General features: G+C 49.1%; 2 protein-coding genes across 4 annotated transcripts in view; one reads left to right on the top strand and one right to left on the bottom strand.

The window, feature by feature from the left end:
* LOC309358376 (unconventional myosin-Ie-like) overlaps positions 1-13158 on the top strand; it is a 46290-nt gene extending 33132 nt beyond the window's left edge. For both annotated transcript variants that reach the window (XM_081891359.1, XM_081891358.1), the window contains exons 15-28: positions 280-365; positions 692-773; positions 1072-1178; positions 1928-2026; positions 2309-2453; positions 3199-3313; positions 4050-4219; positions 5292-5437; positions 7244-7390; positions 7903-8060; positions 8894-8974; positions 9945-10137; positions 11270-11451; positions 12570-13158. In XM_081891359.1, the coding sequence (XP_081747485.1) occupies positions 280-365; positions 692-773; positions 1072-1178; positions 1928-2026; positions 2309-2453; positions 3199-3313; positions 4050-4219; positions 5292-5437; positions 7244-7390; positions 7903-8060; positions 8894-8974; positions 9945-10137; positions 11270-11451; positions 12570-12646 (1788 nt within the window). In that variant the 3' untranslated portion in view covers positions 12647-13158. The remainder of the gene's footprint in view (positions 1-279; positions 366-691; positions 774-1071; positions 1179-1927; positions 2027-2308; positions 2454-3198; positions 3314-4049; positions 4220-5291; positions 5438-7243; positions 7391-7902; positions 8061-8893; positions 8975-9944; positions 10138-11269; positions 11452-12569) is intronic.
* Positions 13159-16983: 3825 nt separating this feature from the next.
* The window catches only part of ZNF687 (zinc finger protein 687), a 36425-nt gene continuing 29785 nt past the window's right edge, over positions 16984-23623 (bottom strand). For both annotated transcript variants that reach the window (XM_081891317.1, XM_081891318.1), the window contains exons 7-9: positions 22329-22441; positions 21463-21604; positions 16984-19862 (exon numbers count right to left, since the gene is read on the bottom strand). In XM_081891317.1, the coding sequence (XP_081747443.1) occupies positions 19395-19862; positions 21463-21604; positions 22329-22441 (723 nt within the window). In that variant the 3' untranslated portion in view covers positions 16984-19394. The remainder of the gene's footprint in view (positions 19863-21462; positions 21605-22328; positions 22442-23623) is intronic.

Raw genomic sequence — 23623 nt, 5'->3', positions numbered from 1 at the left:
GAGATGCCGTCAGGGGTTGAAATGGGACCTTCTGCATGCCAAACAGCTGCACTAACCACTGAGTTTTGTCTGCCCTTCTGCTAAAAGTATAGCAAGTTCCTGGTCCTCATGGTTCTGGATAAATCAGGAGGATGGGAAGCTGCCGCCTCCTGAGTCAGATCCTTGGTCCGTCTGGTTCAGTTCAGCATTGTGGAGGGCGGGCAGGGACCCGCCCCCCAGGAATCTGCATGTAACTGCAAAGTCCAGCAACCTGAGCCTCTTTCTTCCCGCGTGCTACAGGTCTCGTACGACGTGAACGGTTTTTGCGAACGGAACCGCGATGTGCTCTTTACGGACCTCATTGAGCTGATGCAGAGCAGTGAGATGTGAGTGGGGCAGGGTGGGGAGAAAGGTGCCCCTCAAAAGCAAACCTCCAGCCCCCTTGCAACAAAAATTCCTTCCTGGAACTCATCTCCGCCCTGCTAGCATGTCCCTTCCGGATGGCGTTTCACACCTGGAAGTTGCAGGTTTGAATCCCAGCTGAGTTAAATGTCTCCTGGGCGATCCTCAGTCTTCCCCATCTGTAAAATGGGAAGATTTAAGCGATGTCAGGAGACAGTGTTCGAAAGTGGTACCTTTCTTTGGGGCCATGTGAGACATTTCCTACAAGGGAAGTGATGGTCCTTAATGTTTTTTTTCTTGTTGTCCAAAGCCCATTCATCCGAGATCTCTTTCCTGAAAACCTCAACGCAGAGAAGAAAGGGCGTCCCACCACAGCTGGCAGCAAGATCAAGGTAGTGTGGCTTGGCAGCGCATGCGGAGACAAGGAAAGTGTGTGTGTGTTTGTATATCCATAAGGGCTAGGATTCCTTGCTTTAAGAAATGCAGTTGTGCAGCAGCTGCTACGTCAAACTGCAGCAGGAAAGGGAACCTGTCCCTGAGAAAATTATTTGCGAGCTTGCTTATTTTTTCCTCCCTCCTCCCCATCCCTTTTCCTTTTGTGCTATGACTCCAAAAAAAGGGGGGGGGAATTAAATAGAGCAAAATATTTTCTTTTCTTTCCACCTCCTCCCCTCCTGGGAAAAATTAAAGAGACAAGCCAACGACCTGGTCGGCACGTTGATGAAATGCACGCCGCAGTACATCAGATGCATCAAGCCGAACGAGACCAAGAGGCCCCGCGACTGGGAGGAGAGCAGGTGGGGCAGCTGTGGGACACATGGGGCCGATGGGGTGCGGTCTTCAAATCAGTTCCTGTTCTAGAGATGAAGAGAGGGAATGAGGGGAGACAGTACGGCCCCTCCAAAATGACACATGAAGAAGAACCAATTTATCCCATAAATTGGGAGGGGAACCCCACTTTCTTCCTTGTGACATAGCCTGATCAGTTGTAACGAACGGCTCAATGGAACTTCTGTGTCCAGGCGCAGTCTATCTTTGAACAGCTGTTACCAGAAGTTCAGGCAGGCTCTTCACACCCCCCCCCAACCTCCCATTTGATCCCAAAAACTAAGCCCTCAAACATAGACGTCTACTCTGCCTCATCCGCAGTTTGTACGAAAACACTCGGGTCCGGGTTAGGTGTGACCGACAGAGCCACTTATCCAAGGAAATCCAAACCTACCATAGTGTTAAACAAGGCTGCGTCCTTGCACCTACTTTATTCAACTTCTATATTAACTCCTTAGTAGGAAATATGGAGAAAGAAAATGCCCACCCCCCTAAATTGCCTGGTACACCCCTCCCGGTTCTCTTATATGTGGATTAAGCAGTTCTAATTTCCTTCTCCTATGTAGGCCTCAGAAAACTTCTAAGATCTCTCACTGTTTATTGTAATGCCGAACAATTAACTATAGCAAATCCAAAGTTATGGTGTTCTCTATGGCAAGGACGATAAGAGGCTGCTTCCGTTGTTCTTGTGGCCCTCAATATCTGCTCCTTCCCCCAGGGTGAAGCACCAGGTGGAATATTTGGGCCTGCGGGAGAATATCCGGGTGCGCCGAGCCGGCTACGCCTACCGAAGGGTCTTTCACAAGTTCCTCCATAGGTGAGGCTTTGTGTGCCGTGTCCTTTCTAGGGTTGCCAACTGACCAGAGGAAAAGCCCGTCCTACTCTGCTCCTGCGCCTTTCGACGGAAGCTCAGTCTTTGTGGGCCATCAGGGAAAGCTTCCCCTATTGATGGGGACAAAGCCTTGGACTATGCAGAAGCAGCCGAAGGGAAGGAGGCGCCGGTCAGAAAGGGCCGGACCGTTCCCAAAACCTGTTTCCATCCTCCCCACTTTCACATGTACAAACCCCCGTAGGCACATTCTCTCTTTCTCTCTCCCAGGTACGCCATCCTGACCCCAGAGACATGGCCATTGTGGCGTGGGGACGAGAAACAGGGCGTGGTGCACCTGATGAAATCTGTCAACATGGACCTGGACCAGTTTCAGCTGGGGCGGACAAAGGTCTTCATCAAAGCTCCAGAGTCGGTGAGGGCAGGAGGGAGGAGCAGAGGCTCCCAGGGGGAAGTCATGGAGGAAGATGGCTGTGCTCAAGTTCCTTCTTTCCTCCCTCCCTCCCTCCTTTTCTTCCTTCCTTCTTTCCTCCCTCCCTCCTTCCCTCCCTTTCCTTCCTTCCTTCTTTCTTCCCTTCCTTCTTTCTTCCCTCCCTCCCCCTCCCTTCTTTTCTTCCTTCTTTTCTTCCTTTTCTTCCTTCTTTCCTCCCTCCCTCCTTTTCTTCTTTCCTTCATTCCTCCCTCCCTCCCGCTCCCTTCTTCCCTTCCTTCTTTCCTCCCTCCCTCCCTCCCTCCCTCCCTGCTTTTCTTCTTTCCTTCCTTCCTTCCTTCTTCCCTCCCTCTCCTTCCTCCCTCCCTCCCTCCCTCATCTTTCAGCCTTAATATAAGAGCAGCCTTGTTGCTTGATAAGGCCAAAGTCTAGCTCCTCCAGCTCCCTGTTCTCCCAGTGGCAAACCAAACACCCCAGTGGGAAGCTGAGATGGGTCACAAGTTCCAGCTTCCAAACATTCTCCCGCCCTTAAGTCTGAAAAGTTAAACTGGTCCCTGTTCCAGGTTGGAGCTCATTTCATTTTTTTTTTTCCAACTCTGCAATTCTGTGAAGGATCCCTATGGGAGGCAAGAAAATGGCAGCTCCTTCTAGAGTCTGCTGACTCCTTCCTGCCCCTGGCAATGCCGCCCCAATTGATCTCCCTCTCTTCTCCCCTTCCCTCCTTCTCCAGCTTTTCCTCCTGGAGGAGATGCGCGAGCGCCGTTACGACGGCTACGCCCGCGTGATCCAACAGGCGTGGCGGAAACACGTGGCCGTCCGGAAGTACATTCAGATGAGGGAAGAAGGTGAGCTGTTTTCTAGTTGACCCAGCTGAGCTGGAGTATCCCTCATTGCTCCACAAACATCCCAAAGGAGGAGCCGTGTGGCCAGTGACACCAGCACTTGAATTACGGAGGAGGGGGCAGAGAAGGCTTTTGTGACAGCATCCGTAACCATTATTTTAGCTCCGTTAGGAGAGCATGAGATTTGTTGATCTAAAGGTCCTGGGTTCGAGCCCAGTGTTGGGCAAAAGACTCCTGCATTCCAGGGGGTTGGACTAGATGACTCAAGTGGTCCCTTCCCACTCTGCAGTTCCATGATTCTACGGGGGCCCATATTTGTCCAAAATCAGGTGATGTGGCACAAGGGTTCTCCGCAATTTGAACTCTGGGTAGCACAGTGCCCCAAAAGTGCGCCTAAGGTGAAATATACTCGGAGTCCTGTAGTGATTTCATGCTCTTTATTGCAGCTTGTAAAACAGTGATTTAATTGCCCCCCAAACATCAGGCTTTTATATACATTATTTGCACAAGGAGTCCCGTCTGATTGGCAAATTCTGCTTCCCTCCTGGAGCCTGATTGGTCTTTTCCTGCAAGCCAATCAGTTGTTGCATTCTAGGATCCTACTTGCCTATTAATCTAGGATCCAAGCTTAGTACATAACAGCAGGGCTTATGTGACTACTGGGAAACTGTCTCTGAGCCCGCACAGAGTGCCTGGCCGCAGCTAGGCCTAGCTTCTTTCTCGCTTGTGTCTTGCAAAGCGTCCAACATCGTTCTGAACAAGAAAGAGCGTCGCCGGAACAGCATCAACCGCAATTTCATGGGCGACTACATCGGCTTGGAGACCCACCCTGAGCTGCGCCGCTTTGTGGGCCGGCGAGAGCGCGTGGATTTTGCTGACACGGTTGTCAAGTATGACCGGCGCTTCAAGGTGAGCCGGGACACTGCGAGAGTCCTTTTTTGTGGCCATCTTTCTGCATGCATTTTCTGCAACATTTTACTGTTGTTAGCTGCTCTGAGCCCGGCTTCGGCTGGGGAGAGTGGGATATAAATAAATTATTATTATTATTATTTATAGCCCCGTCTTTCTTTCTGAGTCCTGCCCTGTTGCCTGGGCTCTGCCTCCCCGTCGGAGGCAGTAAACATTGCTGAATATTGTTGCAAGCATTTTCCTGAACCCACATGCGTGTCCAGCACTCATACAGACCCTACAAAGAAGTTTGGGATCTTCTGCTAGAGTTATGATGTGCATCTGTTTATGAATATGTGTTTAGCCTTTATCCTTCCATCTGCAAGAGGTTCTTACACAAAGGAATGCAGAAAGCTTGCGAGAACAGGAGGGCTGGACTAGGTGGGCCACTGGTTGGATCCAGCCAGCCCTTCTTAATTTTTTACAGAACCTCCAGGCCCAGTGGCAGTCTATCTAGGTTCCAAAACTCTTTGGGATGTTTGGCCAATGTGAGAACTGGGCTGGATGTTCTTGTTGTTTAGTCATTTAGTCGTGTCCGACTCTTCGTGACCCCCTGGACCAGAGCACACCAGGCACTCCTGTCTTCCATTGCCTCCCGCAGTTTGGTCAAACTCATGCTGGTAGCTTCGAGAACACTGTCCCACTATCTCGTCCTCCGTCGTCCCCTTCTCCTTGTGCCCTCCATCTTTCCCAACATCAGGCTCTTTTCCAGGGAGTCTTCTCTTCTCATGAGGTGGCCAAAGTATTGGAGTCTCAGCTTCAGGATCTGTCCTTCCAGTGAGCACTCAGGGCTGATTTCCTTCACAATGGATCAGTTTGATCTTCTTGCAGTCCATGGGACTCTCAAGAGTCTCCTCCAGCACCAAAATTCAAAAGCATCAATTCTTTGGCGATCAGCCTTCTTTATGGTCCAGCTCTCACTTCTATACATCCGTACGGGGAAAACCAGAGCTTTAACTATACGGAACTTTGTTGGCAAGGTGATGTCTCGGCTGGATGTTCTTACGACCCGTTTTTCATAATTTCCCTGCAGACAGTGAAGCGGGACCTGATCCTGACCCCCAAGTTCCTCTACTTGATCGGCCGCGAGAAGGTGAAGCAGGGCCCAGATAAAGGAGCCATCAGGGAGGTCCTGAAGAGGCAGATCGAGGTGGAGCGGGTCCAGTCGGTGTCCCTGAGGTGAGCGATGATGACAGTGGACTGTGGGGGGGGGGGAGCAGTTAGGGAGTTGTGGGGAGGCTGGAGTATTGGAGCTCCTCCTTCCATAGTCAACAGGGGTGGCCCTCCAAGCATCTCTGCCTGGCCCTCAAAATCCTCCCCAGTCACTTGTTTTGCGCCCCAAGGGTTCCAGCCGATGCTAGCCTTACTCAGAGTAGACCCACTGGAATGAATGGACACGTTGATTTCATTGGGTCTGTTCTGCGTTTGTTTCTGGCCACATTCACACCACATATCTAAAGAGCCGTGATGTGCCAACCAACAGTCGTGGCTTCCCCCAAAGGCTCCTGTAGTTTAAAGATAATAATAATAAATAATAATAGTTTAATAATAGTTTAAAGGTGATGAGAATTGTTAGGATACGCCCCACTATTCTCACAGAGCTACAATTCCCAGAGTGGTTCAACAACCAATCCCTCTTCCTTGGGGACTCTGGGAATTGTAGCTCCATGAGGCGCCCTTGACAAATGGCAGCTCCCAGAATCCTTTGGGGGGAAGCCATGACGGTTTAAAGTGGCTCTGTTGTGCTTGACTCTGGCCTGAATGCGCTCTTGATGTCGATAATATTCTTAAGACTAATTTGTTTCCCACCGTTTCTTTTAAGAAAAACATTTTTATTAGTAATTCCAACATAGCATTTTATCAAAAAACATATCATCCTTCAACCCCCCCCTATTTTTTCCCCTCCCCCCCCTTGACTTCCCTCAGCTCCTCTCTCTGGTTTATCAACATATGTTATTCTCTGCATGTTACAAAACTGTACAGATCCTTAATTTATCTATCTAGATGTTATCAACAAGTAGTTTGTGAATGTTTATTCAAAACCTGCCAAGGAGTCCAGTTCATTTTGTTGTTTCTTTAAATACTTTGTAAAGGGTTCCCATTCATCTTTAAAATCACAGTTATCCTTGTCATGTAGTTTGTGTGTCAGTTTTGCCAATTCTGCCTAGTCCATCAATTTCTCTTGCCACAGTTCTTTGGTCGGGATTTCCTCGTTCTTCCATCCTTGTGCTATTAAGACTCTTTCTGCCGTTGTCGCATACATAAAGATATTTTCCTTGGCAGGTCTTTTCCCTACAATCCCTAACAAAAATGCTTCAGGTTTTTTGACAAATGTTAATTGGAACATTTTCTTCAACTCATTGTATATCATTTCCCCCACAAAAATTAATTTTACTACAGTCCCACCACATATGATAAAAGGTCCCTTTTTTTTCTTTACATTTCCAACACATATTTGAACTGGTTTTGTACATTCTTCCTAGCTGTACTGGTGTTATATACCATCTATATATCATTTTCATATCATTTTCTTTCAACAAGGAGCAATCTGTAAATTTTGCTTCCCACTGTTTCTTAATGTTAATATTTAAAAATGAGTGTAATGCGCCCTGGGACATTATGGTGAAAGGTGGGTAAGAAACTGAAATAAGAATAATACAGTTCCAGGGTCAGAGGCAATTTGCTGGATATCGGTTGGTGGGAATCGCAAGTAGGGAGAGCGCGGCTGAGTTTGACCCCTGGGAGGACAGGATTGCTGGACTAGGTGGTCTAGCTACAGGGCTCTTCTGATGTTATGATGGAACCTCCAGTCCAGTGGCAGTCTACCTCAATTCCTAGTTATATGGGGTGTTTGGGACTCTGTCAGAACAGGATGCTGGACTAAATGGGTGTCTGGACCTGATCCGGCTGCAGCAGGCAAGGCTCTCCTTTGGCTTTTTAAAGTCCTTACTCTCTTTCTGTCTCCCCCATATTCTCTTGCCCAAGCACCTTGCAGGACGACTTCATCATCATCCACGAACCCCAATACGACAGCGTCCTGGAGTCGGTCTTCAAGACGGAACTGTTGAGCCTACTCTACAAGCGCTACGAGGAGAGGACCCAGAAGCAGCTGCCAGTCAAGTTCAGCAACCAGTGAGTAGCCGCGCTGCTCCCTTGAGAGTATTAGTTAATGGTCCTGTGGGTTCGGACAAGACGAGGCCACGATTGTTTATTTATTTTACATTTTTAATCCCATCCTTTCTCCAAAAAAATTCAGGGTGACCCGTGCGGTTCATGCAATAACAACAACAACAACAATAATTTTTTATTTGTACCCCACCCATCTGGCTGTGTTTCCCCAGCCACTCTGGGCAGCTTCCAACAAGGATTAAAAATACATCATAGTTGTTTATCTCTTTGACATCTGGTGGGAGGGCGTTCCACAGGGCAGGCGCCACCACCGAGAAGGCCCTCTGCCTGGTTCCCTGCAAACCCACCCCCATGTTATCCCCCCCCCCATGTTATCTTCACAACAACCCTGTGAGGTAGGTTAGGAAGAAATATAGTGGGTGCTCCAAGGTCACCCAGTGACTGCTATCTTTTAATATATATCGTTTTCTCATTTCTCCCTCTCCCTGTCTCTATTTTTCTCTCTGCTGCCCCAGGCTGGAATTCAAGGTAAAGAAAGACGGTTGGGGTCCCTGGGGGGCCGCCGGATCCCGCCAGATCCAGTTCCAGATCTGCCAGGGGGACTTGACTCTCCTGCGCAACAACGGCAAAGTGCTGGTGGTCAGCATCGGGCCTGGCTTGCCCCGCAACGCCCGTGAGTCTGGGGACATTTTACAGGGGTGGGGGTGAAGGTTATTGTTCCCCAGAGGAGAGGACCTGCGGAGGGGAGGGAATAGCCCTAGACCCTGATCAAGATATTACGTAACGGATGTAAGTCAACAAGACAGTTCTTTAATTATTTTATGTCCTTTAAATTTCCCCAGAGAACCCCAAAATACATTCTGAAAGCCCATACACCCCTCCCCACACACAATTTATAGCAGTGTGCCTTTGCAAAACACGCTCTTATTAAGTGACCCACCAGAAACCTTTGGAACTGGTATTTCAAATTTGTTATTTCAACCCTGTATCTCCCATTTTGCATTGATGATATTGGGATGTAATGACTGCTGGCTCAACGTCTTTGGGGTTGCGGATTGCCTTCCTACAGTGCCAGATTTATGTGTAAGCTAAACAAGCTATAGCTTAAGGCCCCACTCTCTTGGGGGCCCCCCAAAAAAATTAAAGGAAAAACTGGGTGTACATTTCCAATATAAGATAAATAAATATAAGATCAATAAAACCTACATACAGCAACAGTGTTTTGTGTTGTGTATGGACCTATTAGCTCCATCAATTACCATATAGCATATATTCAACACAGAAAACAGTGACAATTTGTTGTTGACAAAGGACATATAATGGGCCCCATTACCTTCAGTAGCTTAGGGACTCTTCAAACCTAAATCCGGCCCTGACCTCCTGCGAGCTTTTGAGTCGGACGTCGCTGAGGGCACCTTTAAGGGCTGCTGCCCCTGCTGGGTGGGTTCCCAGGGGATCGGGGCCACCTCCCCTCCGAGAGTTGACGGTGGGACCCCCTGATTTCAGGACCTACCCGGAAAGACACCAGGAAAAGTCGGAGCCTGGGCAGGGGAACCTCACCTGGCTGGAATGCCCCCAACACAACAGGTAAAAAATGTTTTCTTCCGGGGGGGGAGGTCTTGTCTAAGATGGGGAATAGAGGCAGGATTGGAGGAATTCAATTCCCCCCCCACCCCACATGGGCATCCAAGAACATGCGAAGCTACCGGCGATAAGGGGTTGGGCTGGATGTCCTTTTAAGATCCCATTCAGGTTCATCCTGCCCTGTATTGTCTCCTCTTCCAGGGATCAGGCCAGGTGGGGAGGGGGATTCTCCCAGACTCCCACTTGTGGCCTCTTCCCAGCCTTGGCCTGCTGAATGTCCTGGGTTCGAATTCAGACACCTCCAGATTTTAAAAAGCCCAGGTTAGGAGAGCTGCCTGGATCCCAGGTTTGTCTCTTCCTGACAACCTCAGGAGAAGACACCTCTATTTCATGTCAAGTTAGGACCTGGCGCTCCCTCCAGATTGGATTAAACTACGGCTTCCATCACCGTCTCTGGCCATTTGTCCTGCTGGCTGCCGAGAGCCCCACCAGCATCTGAAGGGCAGCTGTTTGGGGAAGGCTGTGTTACAGGGGATGCTTTGGCTGTTTGCTGTGAGGATATTCCAGAGCGGATACTCAAGAATTCAGGAAGACAGGGAACAAACTCAACTCCTAACACCCAAAACATTTGGGGTGGGGTGGGGGGGTTAAAAAGGAGCAACCCAGCTAGATAGGTGGGGTATAAATAATACAACAATAATAATAATTAATGTGCTCAGGAACTGTGAAGAAGAATCTACCCAAGCTGCTGAGAACTTTGATCTGTTTTTAGTAGATGTAACTTTCTGTATGTTTTAAAGCATCATTGTGCATCATTATAGATTTTATTGTTTTGTGAACCGCTTTGATGCTTGTTTACAATCAAGTGGTGTGTGGATTTAATGAAATAACCAACCTGCCAAACGGCGACCCACGTTCCCCTTGCAAAGGGTCGGCCGTTGACTCTCTCTTATTTATTCCTCCCTCCCGGCAGGGTCAAAGTGGGGCAACCGTGGGGGGTGCAATGCAGGGACCAGGCCCCCCTTCCAGCAGCGCCTTTCGATGACCAGGCAGGTCAGCATGGAGCAGCCCAGTTTGCCCCGCCAGGGGGCCAGCCCCAGAGCGAAAGTCCTGCCGACTCAGCTGAACCTGGATTTCATGAACGTCCCGGACCAAGGCGTGGCTGGGTGAGTGAGCTCGCTTGACGTCGCACCTTCCTGATGCTAGACTGAGACTTTGCTTCTCTCTCACACACACTCTGGATTACAGAACTAAATCTTGCCTTCCTTCTCTGATTTTCCTGCAACTCCTTTGAGCTTTGCCCAAACCATTTGATTGACAGTTTTAAGGTGACCAGTAGGCTGGAAAAAAACACCACCACCCCAAAACCAGAAAAACATATTGCCTTACAGCTCAGGTCTTTGGCAAGCTCAGCAGTTTGCCACTTTGCCGTGTATCTCAGTTCTTAATTCTGTGTTTCCTTACTCTCTGGGCCATGAAAAGAGCCAGCTTGTGGGGACACGGGTGGTGCTGTGGGTTAAACTACAGAACCTAGGACTTACTGATCAGAAGGTCGGCTGTTCGAATCCCCACGAGGGCGTGAGCTCCTGTTGCTCGGTCCCTGCTCCTGCCAACCTAGCAGTTCGAAAATCACACCAAAAAGTGCAAGTAGATGAATAGGTACCGCTCCAGCGGGAAGGTAAATGGCGTTTCCGTACGCTGCTCTGGTTCGCCAGAAGCGGCTTAGTCATGCTGGCCACATGACCCAGAAGCTGTACACCGGCTCCCTCGGTCAGTAAAGCAAGATGAACGCCGCAACCCCAGAGTCGGCCACGACTGGACCTGATGCTCAGGGGTCCCTTTACCTTTTAACTTGCATATTTTGTTGTTTTAAGGACTCTCGTTTAGGCCAGGAGACCTGCAGCTGTCCCATAATGGTCACTCACCGTTCGCCATGCTCGCTGATGGGTCTGAAGGGGGTTGGACTAGATGGGTCCTGATCCAGATTGCCAGGCTGCTCTTAGGTCCTTCTGGAACCTCCAGGTCCAAAGGCAGTCTATCGAGATTCCCAAGTTCCAAAGGGCATTTGGCCACTGTGAGGACAGGATGGTGGCCTGATCCGGAAGGCTCTTAATTTCTCAGGAGTTGTCGTTCAGACCCGTCAGGAGGGCCAAAGGCTCTCCCCGCACCCCACCAGCTTTGGAGAGGGCCTTCCTTTCTGGCTGAGGTTGGGATGTGGCAGATCATTTCAGCAGAATTAGGTGGGAAAGGAGAGCTTCCGTTTGCTCCAGTCCCAACACTGACCTCTCTTTTCTCCAGCCTCCAGAGGCGCCTGTCCAAGGAAGCGAAGCCCATCCCAGGAGGAGGCCGGGCCAAGCCCAAGCCCAAACCGAAACCTCAGCCATGCTTTCCCCAGTGCAGGGCTCTGTACGCCTACGACGCCCAAGACACAGACGAGCTCAGCTTCAACGCCAACGAGTTCATTGAAATAATCAAGGAAGGTAAGCTTTCGGGGGTCTTTTCTTGGCGAGGTGCGTGTGTTGAATGGACCCCGTTTCCCTGCCCAACCTTGAGTTCAGCGGCTGTTGTCCAAGATAGCTACTGGAGCCTCCAGGTTCAGGGGCAGTCTAGCTCAGAGTCACATCCAAAACGAGATGGCAGATGAGATGGACCCACTTTGGCCTGCTCTAGCGAAACCTGTATTTTTTAAATAAGGTCTACCCATTTTTCTTAGACATCTAGAGAGCACCACATTAGCCAGCCCTGGCTTATTTGTTTATTTCAACAATTTGTATACCACTTAATTGCCGGGGGTTGGAATAGATGACTCTTTGGGTCCCTTCCAGCTCTACATTTCTACGAATTACAGTGGTACCCCGGGTTACATACGCTTCAGGTTACAGACTCCGCTAACCCAGAAATAGCGCCTCGGGTTAAGAACTTTGCTTCAGGATGAGAACAGAAATCGCGTGACGGCGGCAGTAAGAGGCCCCATTAGCTAAATTGGTGCTTCAGGTTAAGAACAGTTTCAGGTTAAGAACGGACCTCTGGAATGAATTAAGTACTTAACCTGAGGTACCACTGAACAGGTGTTGTACAATAAACTTAATAAATAAGAGAGAAAATCAGAAATGACTTTAAATGCCTGCTGGAAATTTTTGAAAGGCGGCTTTTCAAGACAGTGGGGGCTGCCTAATCTCAGACAGAAGATCCACAAAATGTGGCTTCCGCAGTAATGAATGCCTGGTGCCTGGCTGTATCTATCAATTGTAGGTGATGACTGATTACAGTTTCTATCATCTCTGCCCCAATTTCTATCATCCCTGCCCCAAGTGGTGGTGATGGGAGCTATGGCCCCAAAACATCTGGAGCTCCCCATGTTCGTTATCCCTGACATAAGCTCTCGGAGGCAGGTGGAACCTCTGTGTGCCAGGGCAGTCTAGCTGAGTACCAGGTGCAGCAAGCGGCAGGTGGGAGTGCGAATATTCTGCTTCTGGTGTCCTCTTATCCGCTGGCCCCTTCTGGGAAATTTGGGAGCTGTATGAGACTGACTTCTGGTCTGATCCAGCAGAGCTCTCCCGATATCTGAGCTCCTGACTCTCATTCCGCCTGTTTGCAGACCGTTCCGGCTGGTGGCAGGGCCGCATCCGTGGCAAAGAAGGTTTGTTCCCGGGGAACTACGTGGAGAAAATCTGAAGCAGGCAGACAACTCTCAGCATTCTCTTCCTAGACTGCCCCCCTCCACCAGCTGCCGTGGACTTTGCAGGCTAGAGAAGGAACTTTGGCCAGCAAAAAAGAGCTGCTTCGTGGCTTGGGAAACACCTGCCTTTCTCTGTTCCATTGCACAAGGACAAGGGGTGTGTGTGTTTATTTTATATATATAAATGGCTGCCTTTGAAAGCCATGACAATGCCAGCATGGCTGAACTTTGAAATCGAGAACAGGGTGGGAAAGCGCAGGTCTCCCTTTTTACCCCTCCAGTGGAAGGCGTCTTGTCCGTGAAAACGGGCAGGTTTTTGTTTTTAAGCTTCCAAGCAAGAAAGCCTGTTGTCGCAGGGGGAGCGGTTTGCATTCTGCATATGCACCGTGACCGTACGGGAGTCACAGGAGCGCCCTACAGAATCCTGCTGAGGCCAAGCAGGCGCTGGCATTTAAGCAGAAGTGGGACCACAGAACCTGCGTGCGAAATAAATTATGTGCATCAGGAACCCTTTTCTGTAAATGGGTTTTATTTGATGAAAATGTGGGTTGCTGAATCCTGCCGAATTTCTCAGCAAAGGCCCTGCCCTACACCCCTGCAGTGCAGTCCCCACACATTTCCCAAACGGTGGGAGGGCAAGTGTGTGGGATGGGGGGGGCATTTCATTGCTTCTACTTTGGGAACCAGAGCAGGTAATCTGGGATTGCAAATTCCAAGAAGCTTTGGAGGATAAATTGCGAAAGCTTCTTGGAAAGACACGTTGCCAAAGGGCTCCTGCACCTTTTAACAGCTGAGAAAGGAATTTTCAGCAGGTGTGGCGTGAAGCAGGGACTGCACAGGCTGGAATTACCTGTTCTAAAAGTGCAGGAATGCCGTCATGTTTTTGTTCCTATCGGGCTACCTTCGGAGGATCTTAGAATTGGGAGTTCCAAGGTCTGGAATAGCTTTGTGGCTGCAGGTTGCAGTGGTCAAAGTTGTAGAGAAAGGAAGTCTATGAGTTACATTTATTCTTTAATCTACATTAATTTTTGCTCTCTTTGGCCAAAATGGCTCCTGGGGCAGCTTATGTATGATCCATAAAAGCAAGGCAGCTATGAGAGGGTGTCTTCCTGAGACCTCTGTTTTCAGAGGCTGCATGTGGAGAATCCTGGTGTTTGTGTAGTTGCCCTGCTGATGGGCACATGACGGTGGTTTCTCTAGCCACTGTGGCAAACAGGGAAGTGCACTTTGATCTGATCCAGAAGGACTCCTTAAGTGGAAAAAGAGGGGGGTGCATCCTGGGAGCAAATGCCATCACTGGGACCATCATTGGGTCACCCCAAATTCACCATCAGATCACATAGCATGTCCATGGCTACAGCCTGCACCAAAAAAAACCACACACCCATTGCTGCCTGGGGCCGCAATGGCGCAAAAACGTGGTTACAAAGCACGGATCCACATGGATTCTCAGGATTTTTGCACTGGGCTACCCCAAACTCACCATCAAACCACATGTCTGTGGCCACAGCATGAACCACAAAAATCACACATCCACTGTTTTGTTCAGAATATTTTTTTTCTTGTTTCCCTCCTCTAAAAACTAGGTGCGTCTCATGGAGCGAAAAATACTGTAATCACAGACGGGACAAAATCATGGACTGGAGGGAGCAATGGGGTCCCTCTTGAGAGATTTTACCCACCAAAACGTCTCTTGGCTCTGTTTTTCCCTTGTTGGAAAATAAAGCCATTAGTTTGAGTGAGCCTTAAATAATAAAATACTTCCTACCCCATACAGGAGGACACACTCAGAGATGACAGGCCCACAAACGGCATCGCATGTTGGAAGCCCTCCGCAAAGCCCGCTTGGGTGCCGCACGGACGTTCTCAGTGAGCCAGGTTTAGCTCCAAATTACACGTTTCCTTTTTGAGACTTCCTTCCACGTCAGGACAGGGGTTATTACTCAGCCGAAGCCACAAAAGATGAGCTGGGTTAGTTCACAGAGGGAAGCAGGTGGTGAGAAGGTATCGTTTTTCAGTCCTGGCCCGTTCGCAGCCGCCCTGGGATGGCGAAGGAGTGTATTGCCTCTGAACCGCCACTTCCAGATTTGCAAATTTTATTGCTTGCAAATTTTTGCTGAGACGTGGGGACTTTAAAGAAAGCTCTTTTGCAAAACTGTAGCTGGCACCACAGCCTCATGGAAAACAGTGACAGGATATTTCTTTCTTGCCCCCACTCCCTCTGTGGAAGGAAGGAGCAATGGTAAAATCAAAGCACCAGGGATTAATTTCAATTAAGACCAGGTCTGGAGAGGGGTTAAACCACTAGAAGTTTTTAATTGCATTATCAGTACAGTGAAAGGAGTTAACCTGAGAGACTTTTTCAGTGACCAATTTTTTTTTAATGTAGCATAATATTCAGTTCACAGTCGTGACCCCCCCTGAACCTCCCATGACCCTCCGTAATTTTTCACCTGCTAGAAAACAAATATACAGAATTCAGAGTCTTTTTTTGTTTTTTGTTTTTTAAAAAGCCCACAAGATATACCTAAAGGCACTGAAGTGCGTGCAAGGTAAGAAAAGAAAGGAAAGGGGGGGGGGGGTAAGTTTGGAAGTCAATCTCCAATAATTACAAAGCAATCGATTCTCTTCCGTAGCCCCTAAAACGGTAAGAAAGTTCTATGAAACATCATTTACACTTTCAGCTATTATTTTTTTAAAAAAATCTTTTTTCTTTAAATTAAAAGGGGTGGGGTGGAAGATGAGCTAAGTAGGTGTTTAACAGAGACAAGAAGTTGCCTAAAATAAATGAACACATTTTACTTAGGAGGAGGAGGAGGAGGAGTGGGACAGGGGGAGAACCATCAGGGGCTTCTGGTGAACAGTTAGGAAGCTGAGTTCATCATACAAGATTCATGGAAACTAAACAGTACTGATATTCTTCCTCCTCCTCACTCTCAATTCTGCTCTTGTGAAAAAGCTCATTTCCAAAAAGCATCCCCACATAATGGTAGAGTGGATATGATTATTTTTTTAAAGACATTACGAGGACCACAATCACACAGCTGATGTTACAGAAGTTCTGTAGGGGGGGAAAATGTGAATTTATTGTCTGGCTCCCTCTCCAGCCCTTATCTTGGATCTTCGCTGCATTTCCCAAGCTGGACTTGAGGAGGAGACAAATAAGACAGAACAGAATCCCACATCCCTGCTAGGGTGGAAATCCCACCTCTCAAATCTGCACCCAGCAGGACTGTGCAAAGTACCACTGAATATCTGGGGCTTTGAGCGTGCAGCTGTTGCACCACAGACAACCCACACCCTCTTACTTCGCTAACCGCTCAGCCTCTCTTGCTTGGCATGTTTACTAGGAAGTAGGATCCCACTGGGTGCAGGAAGACTGACTTACATGCATTCAGGAGTGGGGCTGAGACCCATTGCGGAAGGTTGCCAAAACCAGTTCTGGTGCTAAGGGAGGAAAAGGCATTAAAAGCAGATGGTGGCAGAGAGGGTGAGGGGAGCATTTGAACTCAGAACCGTAGGTCACAACAGCAGAGTGCTCTGCTCATCCTGCCCACAGAATCTACAACTCCACTGCCAAAGGAGGAGGAGGAGATGGGGAGAAGCCCAGTTCTATGAAGAGCCTAAGCAAGTGTGAACACAGTAATAAAAAGCATCCCTTTCTCTGGCCTACGCTCTTGCCCGTGATGCGTTACGGTTGGGATTAAAAAAGTTAAAACAGTCTAAAGATTGGAAACATAACTTTCAGCCACCCTACCCTTCTTCTTCTTCTCTGGCTCAGGGATGTAAAGCTGGTGGCCCTCCAGATATTTAGCTATGCAGCTTACTGTCTGAATAGCCCTATGGCCAAAAGGCGACAGAGGCCTTAGGCAGGCAGATGCTGGGAACTACAACTCCCATCAGCCCCCAGCCATCTGGAGGGCACAAGGTTGGCAAAGGTTGTTTTAGAGCAGTGTTTCCCAAAGTGTGGTACCTGCGCCCCAACAGGGGTATGTGAAAGGGTTTCAAAGGCTACACAGAATTTTTTTCCTTTTACTTTAGCACAGGCTTTTTTTTTAAGCTGCAAAAAAACAATTCAAAGATTAAAAACATGATTATTAAAACTACACCCAAATTATCTTCACCTGAGAAGGGGCAAGCCAGGAAAACTAAACTTCTCAGGAGGGGAGTGAGATTATTTTAAGTTTGCGAAGCAGTGACTTAGACGGGCCACAGTCAACTCCTCCCTGCTCTAACCATTTGACAATTTAGGGCCTCTTTTCTATCTCTCCCCAAAACAAATTTAACGGATGTGCAAACTAATATTTTCAGAAACAGGACATTACAACACTCATTACCTTTTTCGTTTTTCTTTTTAGTTAAAAAAAAAAGTGTATGTTAACAGATTTGTTTAAAGGACACACGCTGGGTTAATAAGTATTAGTGACGAGTCAAAGACAAATAAAGAAAATCCAAGTTACTAAAATAATCACTTGTGCACATTATTATTTTTTAAAAAAGAGATCTACGAGACTCCCTTCCATGGTTTCCTTTTAGACAAAGCACAAAAGTACCCCCTCACACACCTTTACACATGATCTGATTGTGGGAGGGTTTTCTTTTAAAAGCACAGAACTGCCGCTTCCCAAACCTTTATTGAATTATGAAGCTGGAGGCTCAACGTTTGTTAGAATAAAGAGGCAGAACTGTATGCTGTTTTCTTGGTCACAAAACCTCGGAATGATCGTCTACAGAAGAGACTTCAAGTTCTTTCTGGAGGCAGTGGGTTTTTTTGAGGCGGAGGGTGAGGGCAGAGACTCAAGACCATGATTAATTGCTAAATCAGCATGATACAGACAAACGCCCCCTTTGGCAGTGAAGTTTGTCAATACATGATTAACGCAGCCGATCCAACTGCCAGAGGAGGCTGGCATACCATTAAGTGTCGACAGAGAGGATGGAGAGGTGCGTTATATATTTGCACAAAGCTTTGATTTGTTTGTTTTAAACACGGGTCATTGACCTTAATCAAGAGACTGTCCATCGTAAAATTCTCTCCTGAGAGATCCCCACTGAAATCGGACACGAGCGATGGAAGAGCACAGGCCCAAAACGTCCCCGCAGATTGAGAACGGAGTCAAGCGAAGCCTTTCTAACCCTTTTGCAATTAAGGGCAGAAATGGGGCACCAGCATTTTATGCAAGGGGAGGAGGGGGCAAGCATTTGAATCCCCCAGCTGTAGCTGAAAAAGTTACAGCCGTGTCCGTATGCCTCCACCTGGGTTGCCGATGTATCTGGTCACTACAGCTGCCTTTTCATTTTCTGTTAAGGGTGGAGGCAGTATTCACCATCCCCCTCTGCCTCCCGTCCACACCTCCCCAGCAATGGATTTTCCTGGCCACCAAATATTAGGAAGTTATCGCTGTGGATACACACACACACCCATTTTGAACCTTCTGGAGGTCCCCACCACCACCCTTAAGCTGACACACAAACACACAGAGCCTCATCTGCCTCCTAAGCCCCGGTTTCATTCTCCGTTCAACCCTTGGGAAAAGCTGGAAGACGTGGCACGTAGTTTGGCAGGTAGGTCTGGGATGCAGAGGGCAATGATGCTGACCGAGTGCCCATTGTAACAGCGATGGAGAAGCCTCTGCTCTCCCCAAACGCTGCTGGCCTCCCAGCAGCCAACATGCCCAGTGCTCAGGGTTGCAAGACTGGCACCCCAGATAAACCCCAATCCCTGGTCTGGATTCTCATCAACACAACACACACTGTGAGCCAAACACCAGTAGAGTTTTGGGTTGTGTGTGTTTGGTTTGCTTTTTAAAACTCTGCCCCTTGGAATGGCTTGGAAAGGGTAGCGCTAATGTACGAAAAAAGGAGTCAGTATTACGATCAGGGCGGAGGGAAACGCCGTGCTTCGGAGAGGCGGAAGAATCGACCCATGATTCCGACTGAGAAGGGCGAGGGGAGAACAGAGGCACTAACCTGTAGCTAATTGCGACTTCCCGTCCTGCAGCTGCGAACATGATTTAAAAAATTAAAATGACGACAAAAGAGGAAAGGTGAGGCTGAAACGAATCCCTCTTTTCGAGGAGGGAAGAGAAGAACTAAAAGCCAGGAAGCTTTTGGAAATCCTGGAAGGGAGAAAAGAGGGGGGGTGGAAAGAGTGGGAGGGGGCAAAATCAGAGGGGAGGGAGGGAGGGAGGGAGGCGGTGGCAGCACCAAGGGGCAACGCAAGGGGGTCATGCACTGGGATGGGTTAGTGCCCCTGTGCCCCTGGGCAGGGAGGAGGAATTGGAAAGGAAGAAGAGGAGCATCGCAAAGCTTCGCCTGCCTTTTCCAGTGACCAGCAAGCAAAGCCAACGGGAAGTTCTTGCCAGCAAGGGCAAGGCAGGCACCCCTGCATACAGCAGCTTTATTCCACTGGGGCTCGAGGTCCTATTCCTCATCACCACCAGATGTAATGCTTCTTCCTTGCCTTCTGCCCCATGGCATAACCCCAAACTGAGGGAGTTTTTAAAAAAACAGTAACAAGAACCGAGGTTCCAAGCCAACAGCAGAGACAGCTGCTTATAAATAAGGCTCCTTGCCGCTCCCCCCTTCACAATCACAGCTTATTAAGAAGTGAGGCATTGGGGGGGGGGTTCACCACTGCTCCTACCCAGACCTCGGGGCGCTGATCAACCTCCGAGCGCTGTCCCTGGGTGGCAGAGGGGCAAGGCAGAGCCTCCCGTGCACACACTCCTGCTCCCCGGCAAACTAGTTCTCTGCCCCCACGTTCTGCCGGGCTTTGATGAAGGCCATTCCGTGGGTGCGGAAGTGAGTCTTGAGGTTGAGCTGGGTGTCGAAGCCCTTGCCACAGACGGTGCAGGAGAGCTTCCCCTCTTCGGCTGGCGGGGAGCCTTCCTCGGCGTCGCCCCCCCGGGGGCTGGAGCCCCCCGCATCGCCCGACCCCCGCTTCTTCTTGTGGGTGATGAAGCGGTGGCGGTTGAGGGAGACCTGAGAGGTGAAGCAGAGCCCGCACTCGCGACACTGGTGGGCGCTCTCCCCTGTCCTGTGCTGGGGGATGTGCTCCTGGAAGTCGGCCGCCGAACACGCCACGTAGCCGCACTTGCGGCAGTGGAACTTCCGGTCGCCCCTGGGGGTCTTCGAAGGCGGGGTGGTGCTGTCCGGCTCCTCGCTGCACGAGTCCCCTTCGTCGGACAGCTTCCGCTTCCGGCCAGACGCCTGGGGGGGGGGGAGGGAAGTCTTTATTTTTATATATACAGTGGTACCTCGGGTTACATACGCTTCAGGTTACAGACTCCGCTAACCCAGAAATAGTACCTCGGGTTAAGAACTTTGCTTCAGGATGAGAACAGAAATTGTGCTCCGGCGGCACGGCAGCAGCAGGAGGCCCCATTAGCTAAAGTGGTGCTTCAGGTTAAGAACAGTTTCAGGTTAAGAACGGACCTCCAGAACGAATTAAGTACTTAACCCGAGGTATTACTGTATACCGTATTTTTCGCTCCGTAAGACACACTTTTTTCTTCCTAAAAAGTAAGGGGAAATGTCTCTGCGTCTTATGGAGTGAATGTGTGGTCCCTGGAGCCGAATTGCCCAGGGGCAAAAAGCAGATCATGCTTTTTTCTTTTAAAAGTGGGAAGTGAGTGTTGAAACAAAGCCCCTGATTGTTTGCCGATGGGGGGGGGGAGAGAGATAAGGGACGCTAGAGGTAAAGGAGGCTGCCTCGGAGGGGGAGGTAAAGACAGCAAACTTGCAAAGGGAGGAAACAGAAAGACTAAAGCAATGAGGAGAGAAATTAGAAGAAAAGGAGGAGCAAAAAACTGCTCCAGCTAAGGAAAAGACACTAAGGCAAACAAGAGGGAAGGGAGTGTTAAAAGGAAGCAGCTGATCGGTGGGATTGGAAGAGAGATAAGGGACACTAGCGGAGGCTGCCTGGGAGTGGGGAGGTAAAACCCCATGGATCCTTAGGATTTTTACATTGGGTCACCCCAAATTCACCATCAGATCACATAGCATGTCCATAGCTACAGCCTGCACACAAAAAAAATCACACACCCACTGTTTCCTGGGGCTGCAATGGTGCAAAAATGTGGTTACAAAGCACGGATCCACACGGATCCTCAGGATTTTTGCATTGGGTCACCCCAAATTCACCATCAGATCACATGTCCGTGGCCACAGCATGAACCACAAAAATCACACATCCACTGTTTCGTTCAGAATATTTTTTTTTCTTGTTTTCCTCCTCTAAAAACTAGGTGTGTCTTATGGTCAGGTGCGTCTTATGGAGCGAAAAATACAGTGTGTGTGTGTATAAAGGCTTGGTGTCTAGCATGCCGTAGGGCTGATCCTGCTCACCATGCAAGCAAGAATAACATCATGAGCATCTCTGCTTCTCAGCGGATAAAAACCAAGAGGCAGCGGCATGGTTCTAGTCCTCAGGGCTGAGCAAAGGGGTGGTGGGGTAGACCTGGGGAGGTGTGTGGCAAAGATTCGGGACGCAGAGAGGAACTGAACCCTACTGGGCAGTACAATCCTGACCAGGTACAACAGCAGGGATCATAGAGTTTGTAAATTAAGAGTTAACTCTGTTGTCAGAATGGCAGCCCATGGTCCGTGTAGCTCAGCACTGCCTGCAGTGAGCGGCACAGGCTCTCCAGATATTCAGACAGGGGGTGTCCCCTGCATGCCAGGCAAAGGCTCAGTCACTGAAGAATCCACCCTCCCTTAAAAGAAAAGCAAGATTCTACTCCTCATGCAGGGAAATAGCAACATGGGAAGTGGTTTTGCATCGAGTCAAGGCATTTGCCACCCCCTGTACCTGCGAGTTCCTGGCACCCATGCGGGTGATCAGCACCTCTTGGCTGCGGGTCTCGTCGGTCACCTTGATGCCATGACGCACCTCAATGTGTTTCTCAAGGATGAGGCGGCTGCTGAAGGTCCGCTTGCCTTCCGTGCAGTACCTGGGGTAGGAGGAGGAAAGGGGGAGCAGTGAGAAGCCAGTAGAGGTGGTGTCCCGGCCTGGAAGGGGAAGGGAGGTAGGTTTATATCTTGATTTTATTCTGCGAAGCACCCTAAGCCCCTCGGGAATAGGGTGCTATATAAATTCAAAAAATAAAAATAACAGACAGAAGGCTGTTCTGGTTGCTGCATTACAAAGTGCTTCAGGAGCAGGCTGGGAAGAGAGGTGTAAAGCTCAGAGTGCAGACAAGGAGCTTCTGTTCCCCCTACAAGATCTAGATCTGTAAGTTCATTGGGGCAGGGCCTGGCATTCTCAGCATACTCTCTCACCCCACCACTGCCCACTGTGTGTTCAGTACTTTTCATCAGGACTCCTGTGATAAACGTAGCTGAGGGCATTTCACAATTCTGCACAAGTTTTGCTTCCAAAACACGTTTATTGTCTTCAGGACGTGGTGGGAATATCTCCAGCAGTCTCCACTCTACCCCTTCCCTGTTCCATCAACCCTTGACAAAAATTACCTTGAAATCATCTAAAATCTTACCACCAGGGCAGCTGAATCAATGCCACAGAAGCAAACATAAACACATACTGCCTGATTTTGCAGCAGAGGGCGCAACACACCCACAGGAAAGATGGAGCGTGTGAACACACACACACACACTGTACATGCTGCCTGACTCGCCAACCAGCCCAGAGGCCAGGAGGATGGGCTCCTTCCATACCGGCAGGGGTAGACACGTTTGATGCCCTCGTGGTTCACGCGGACGTGTCTCCGGAGGCTGGGGTAGGAGCAGAAGGATCTCTCGCATAGGTGGCAGGGGAACTTCTTTACGCACTGTGGGGTGGGGGTGGGGGGCAGGGGGCCACAGAGAAGAGAAGCCACAGAAAGAAACTCAGGTCAAAATAAGTGCAAACGCCACCACCAGCACCTCTGCCCCAAAGCCCAACCCCTCAAGTCCTCTAAACCCGGCATCCGCAAGGGCAATATTTTTTGCTGCAATTCTCTCCTCTGCTTCCATCCCACTCCCTGTAAGCTCTTGGAGGGGCAGAGACCTGCCTCGTACCTGATTCAGTACAATGTAAAGAGAAAGAGAAAGAGGAGAGTTGTGACCCTTTTCAGGTATCCCCCAGCCCCTGGCCAATATCTGTGCGACTGCCATAAAACTTAGGGAACAGGCTGTACTACCAAAATGATTAAGGTTTCAAATGACAATTTTAGGTTATATTTTAGTGATCAAGATTTAATATATATATTTTTAACTGCCGCTATATCTGAATTGTCTGTTATATCCAACTGCATTTCAATGTATTCCTGTTGTGTTTTATGATTTTCCTGATATTGTAAGTGAATAAGTGGAACTGGTCTGTGACCATAATAATAAAATTCTATCCCCAAGCCCCTTCATTTTCCTCCCGTGTCTTTTGAGTTTTAGATTGTGAGCCTCCTTGGGGCAGAGACCTGTTATTCTGTTCTTATCAGAGCACACAGAGGGGCATGGCATTATAGAAACAAATGAGTTTCCTCCGCCATGAAGTTCTGTCCCTTCTGCCTCGCAGGTGCCACTCAAGGTACTTCTCCCTGGGCGTTTTAAACCCAGAGATGCTGGTGACGGTTTTGTTAGGATATTTCCGTTCCACCTTAAGAGGGAGCAGGCTGTGTGAGTCAGAGTCTGCGTATTTCCTGTTCACAGGATGTTTATGTTTGCTATTGCTTTCGTTTCTTTCTCTCGGTGCCTGAACACGCTAGCAGGCGGTCATGTTTTTCTTTGTTCTGACCAACGCTGAATAAACTTGTAAATATGCTCTCCTGCTGTGCAACTTTTGCTGTGTGAATTCTGCTGATAGAGTGTGCATCAGCCCAGGAATGCGGCAATCTATTTCTGGAGCTCATGCCGCTAATTGCTGATACTGTATCTACGGGAGATCGATGGACGTCCGGAGACGACGTGGAGGCAGTGATGGCCTTTGTCTCCCTGGCAGTATCCCAACAGGCCCCCCCCCTTGCCATCATCCCCTT

This window comes from Podarcis melisellensis (genome assembly GCF_964234715.1).
Source record: "Podarcis melisellensis genome assembly, chromosome: 16".
Taxonomy (NCBI): domain Eukaryota; kingdom Metazoa; phylum Chordata; class Lepidosauria; order Squamata; family Lacertidae; genus Podarcis; species Podarcis melisellensis.
The sequence above is the reverse complement of the archived record's forward strand: the minus strand, read 5'-3'. Positions and strand labels throughout refer to the sequence as shown.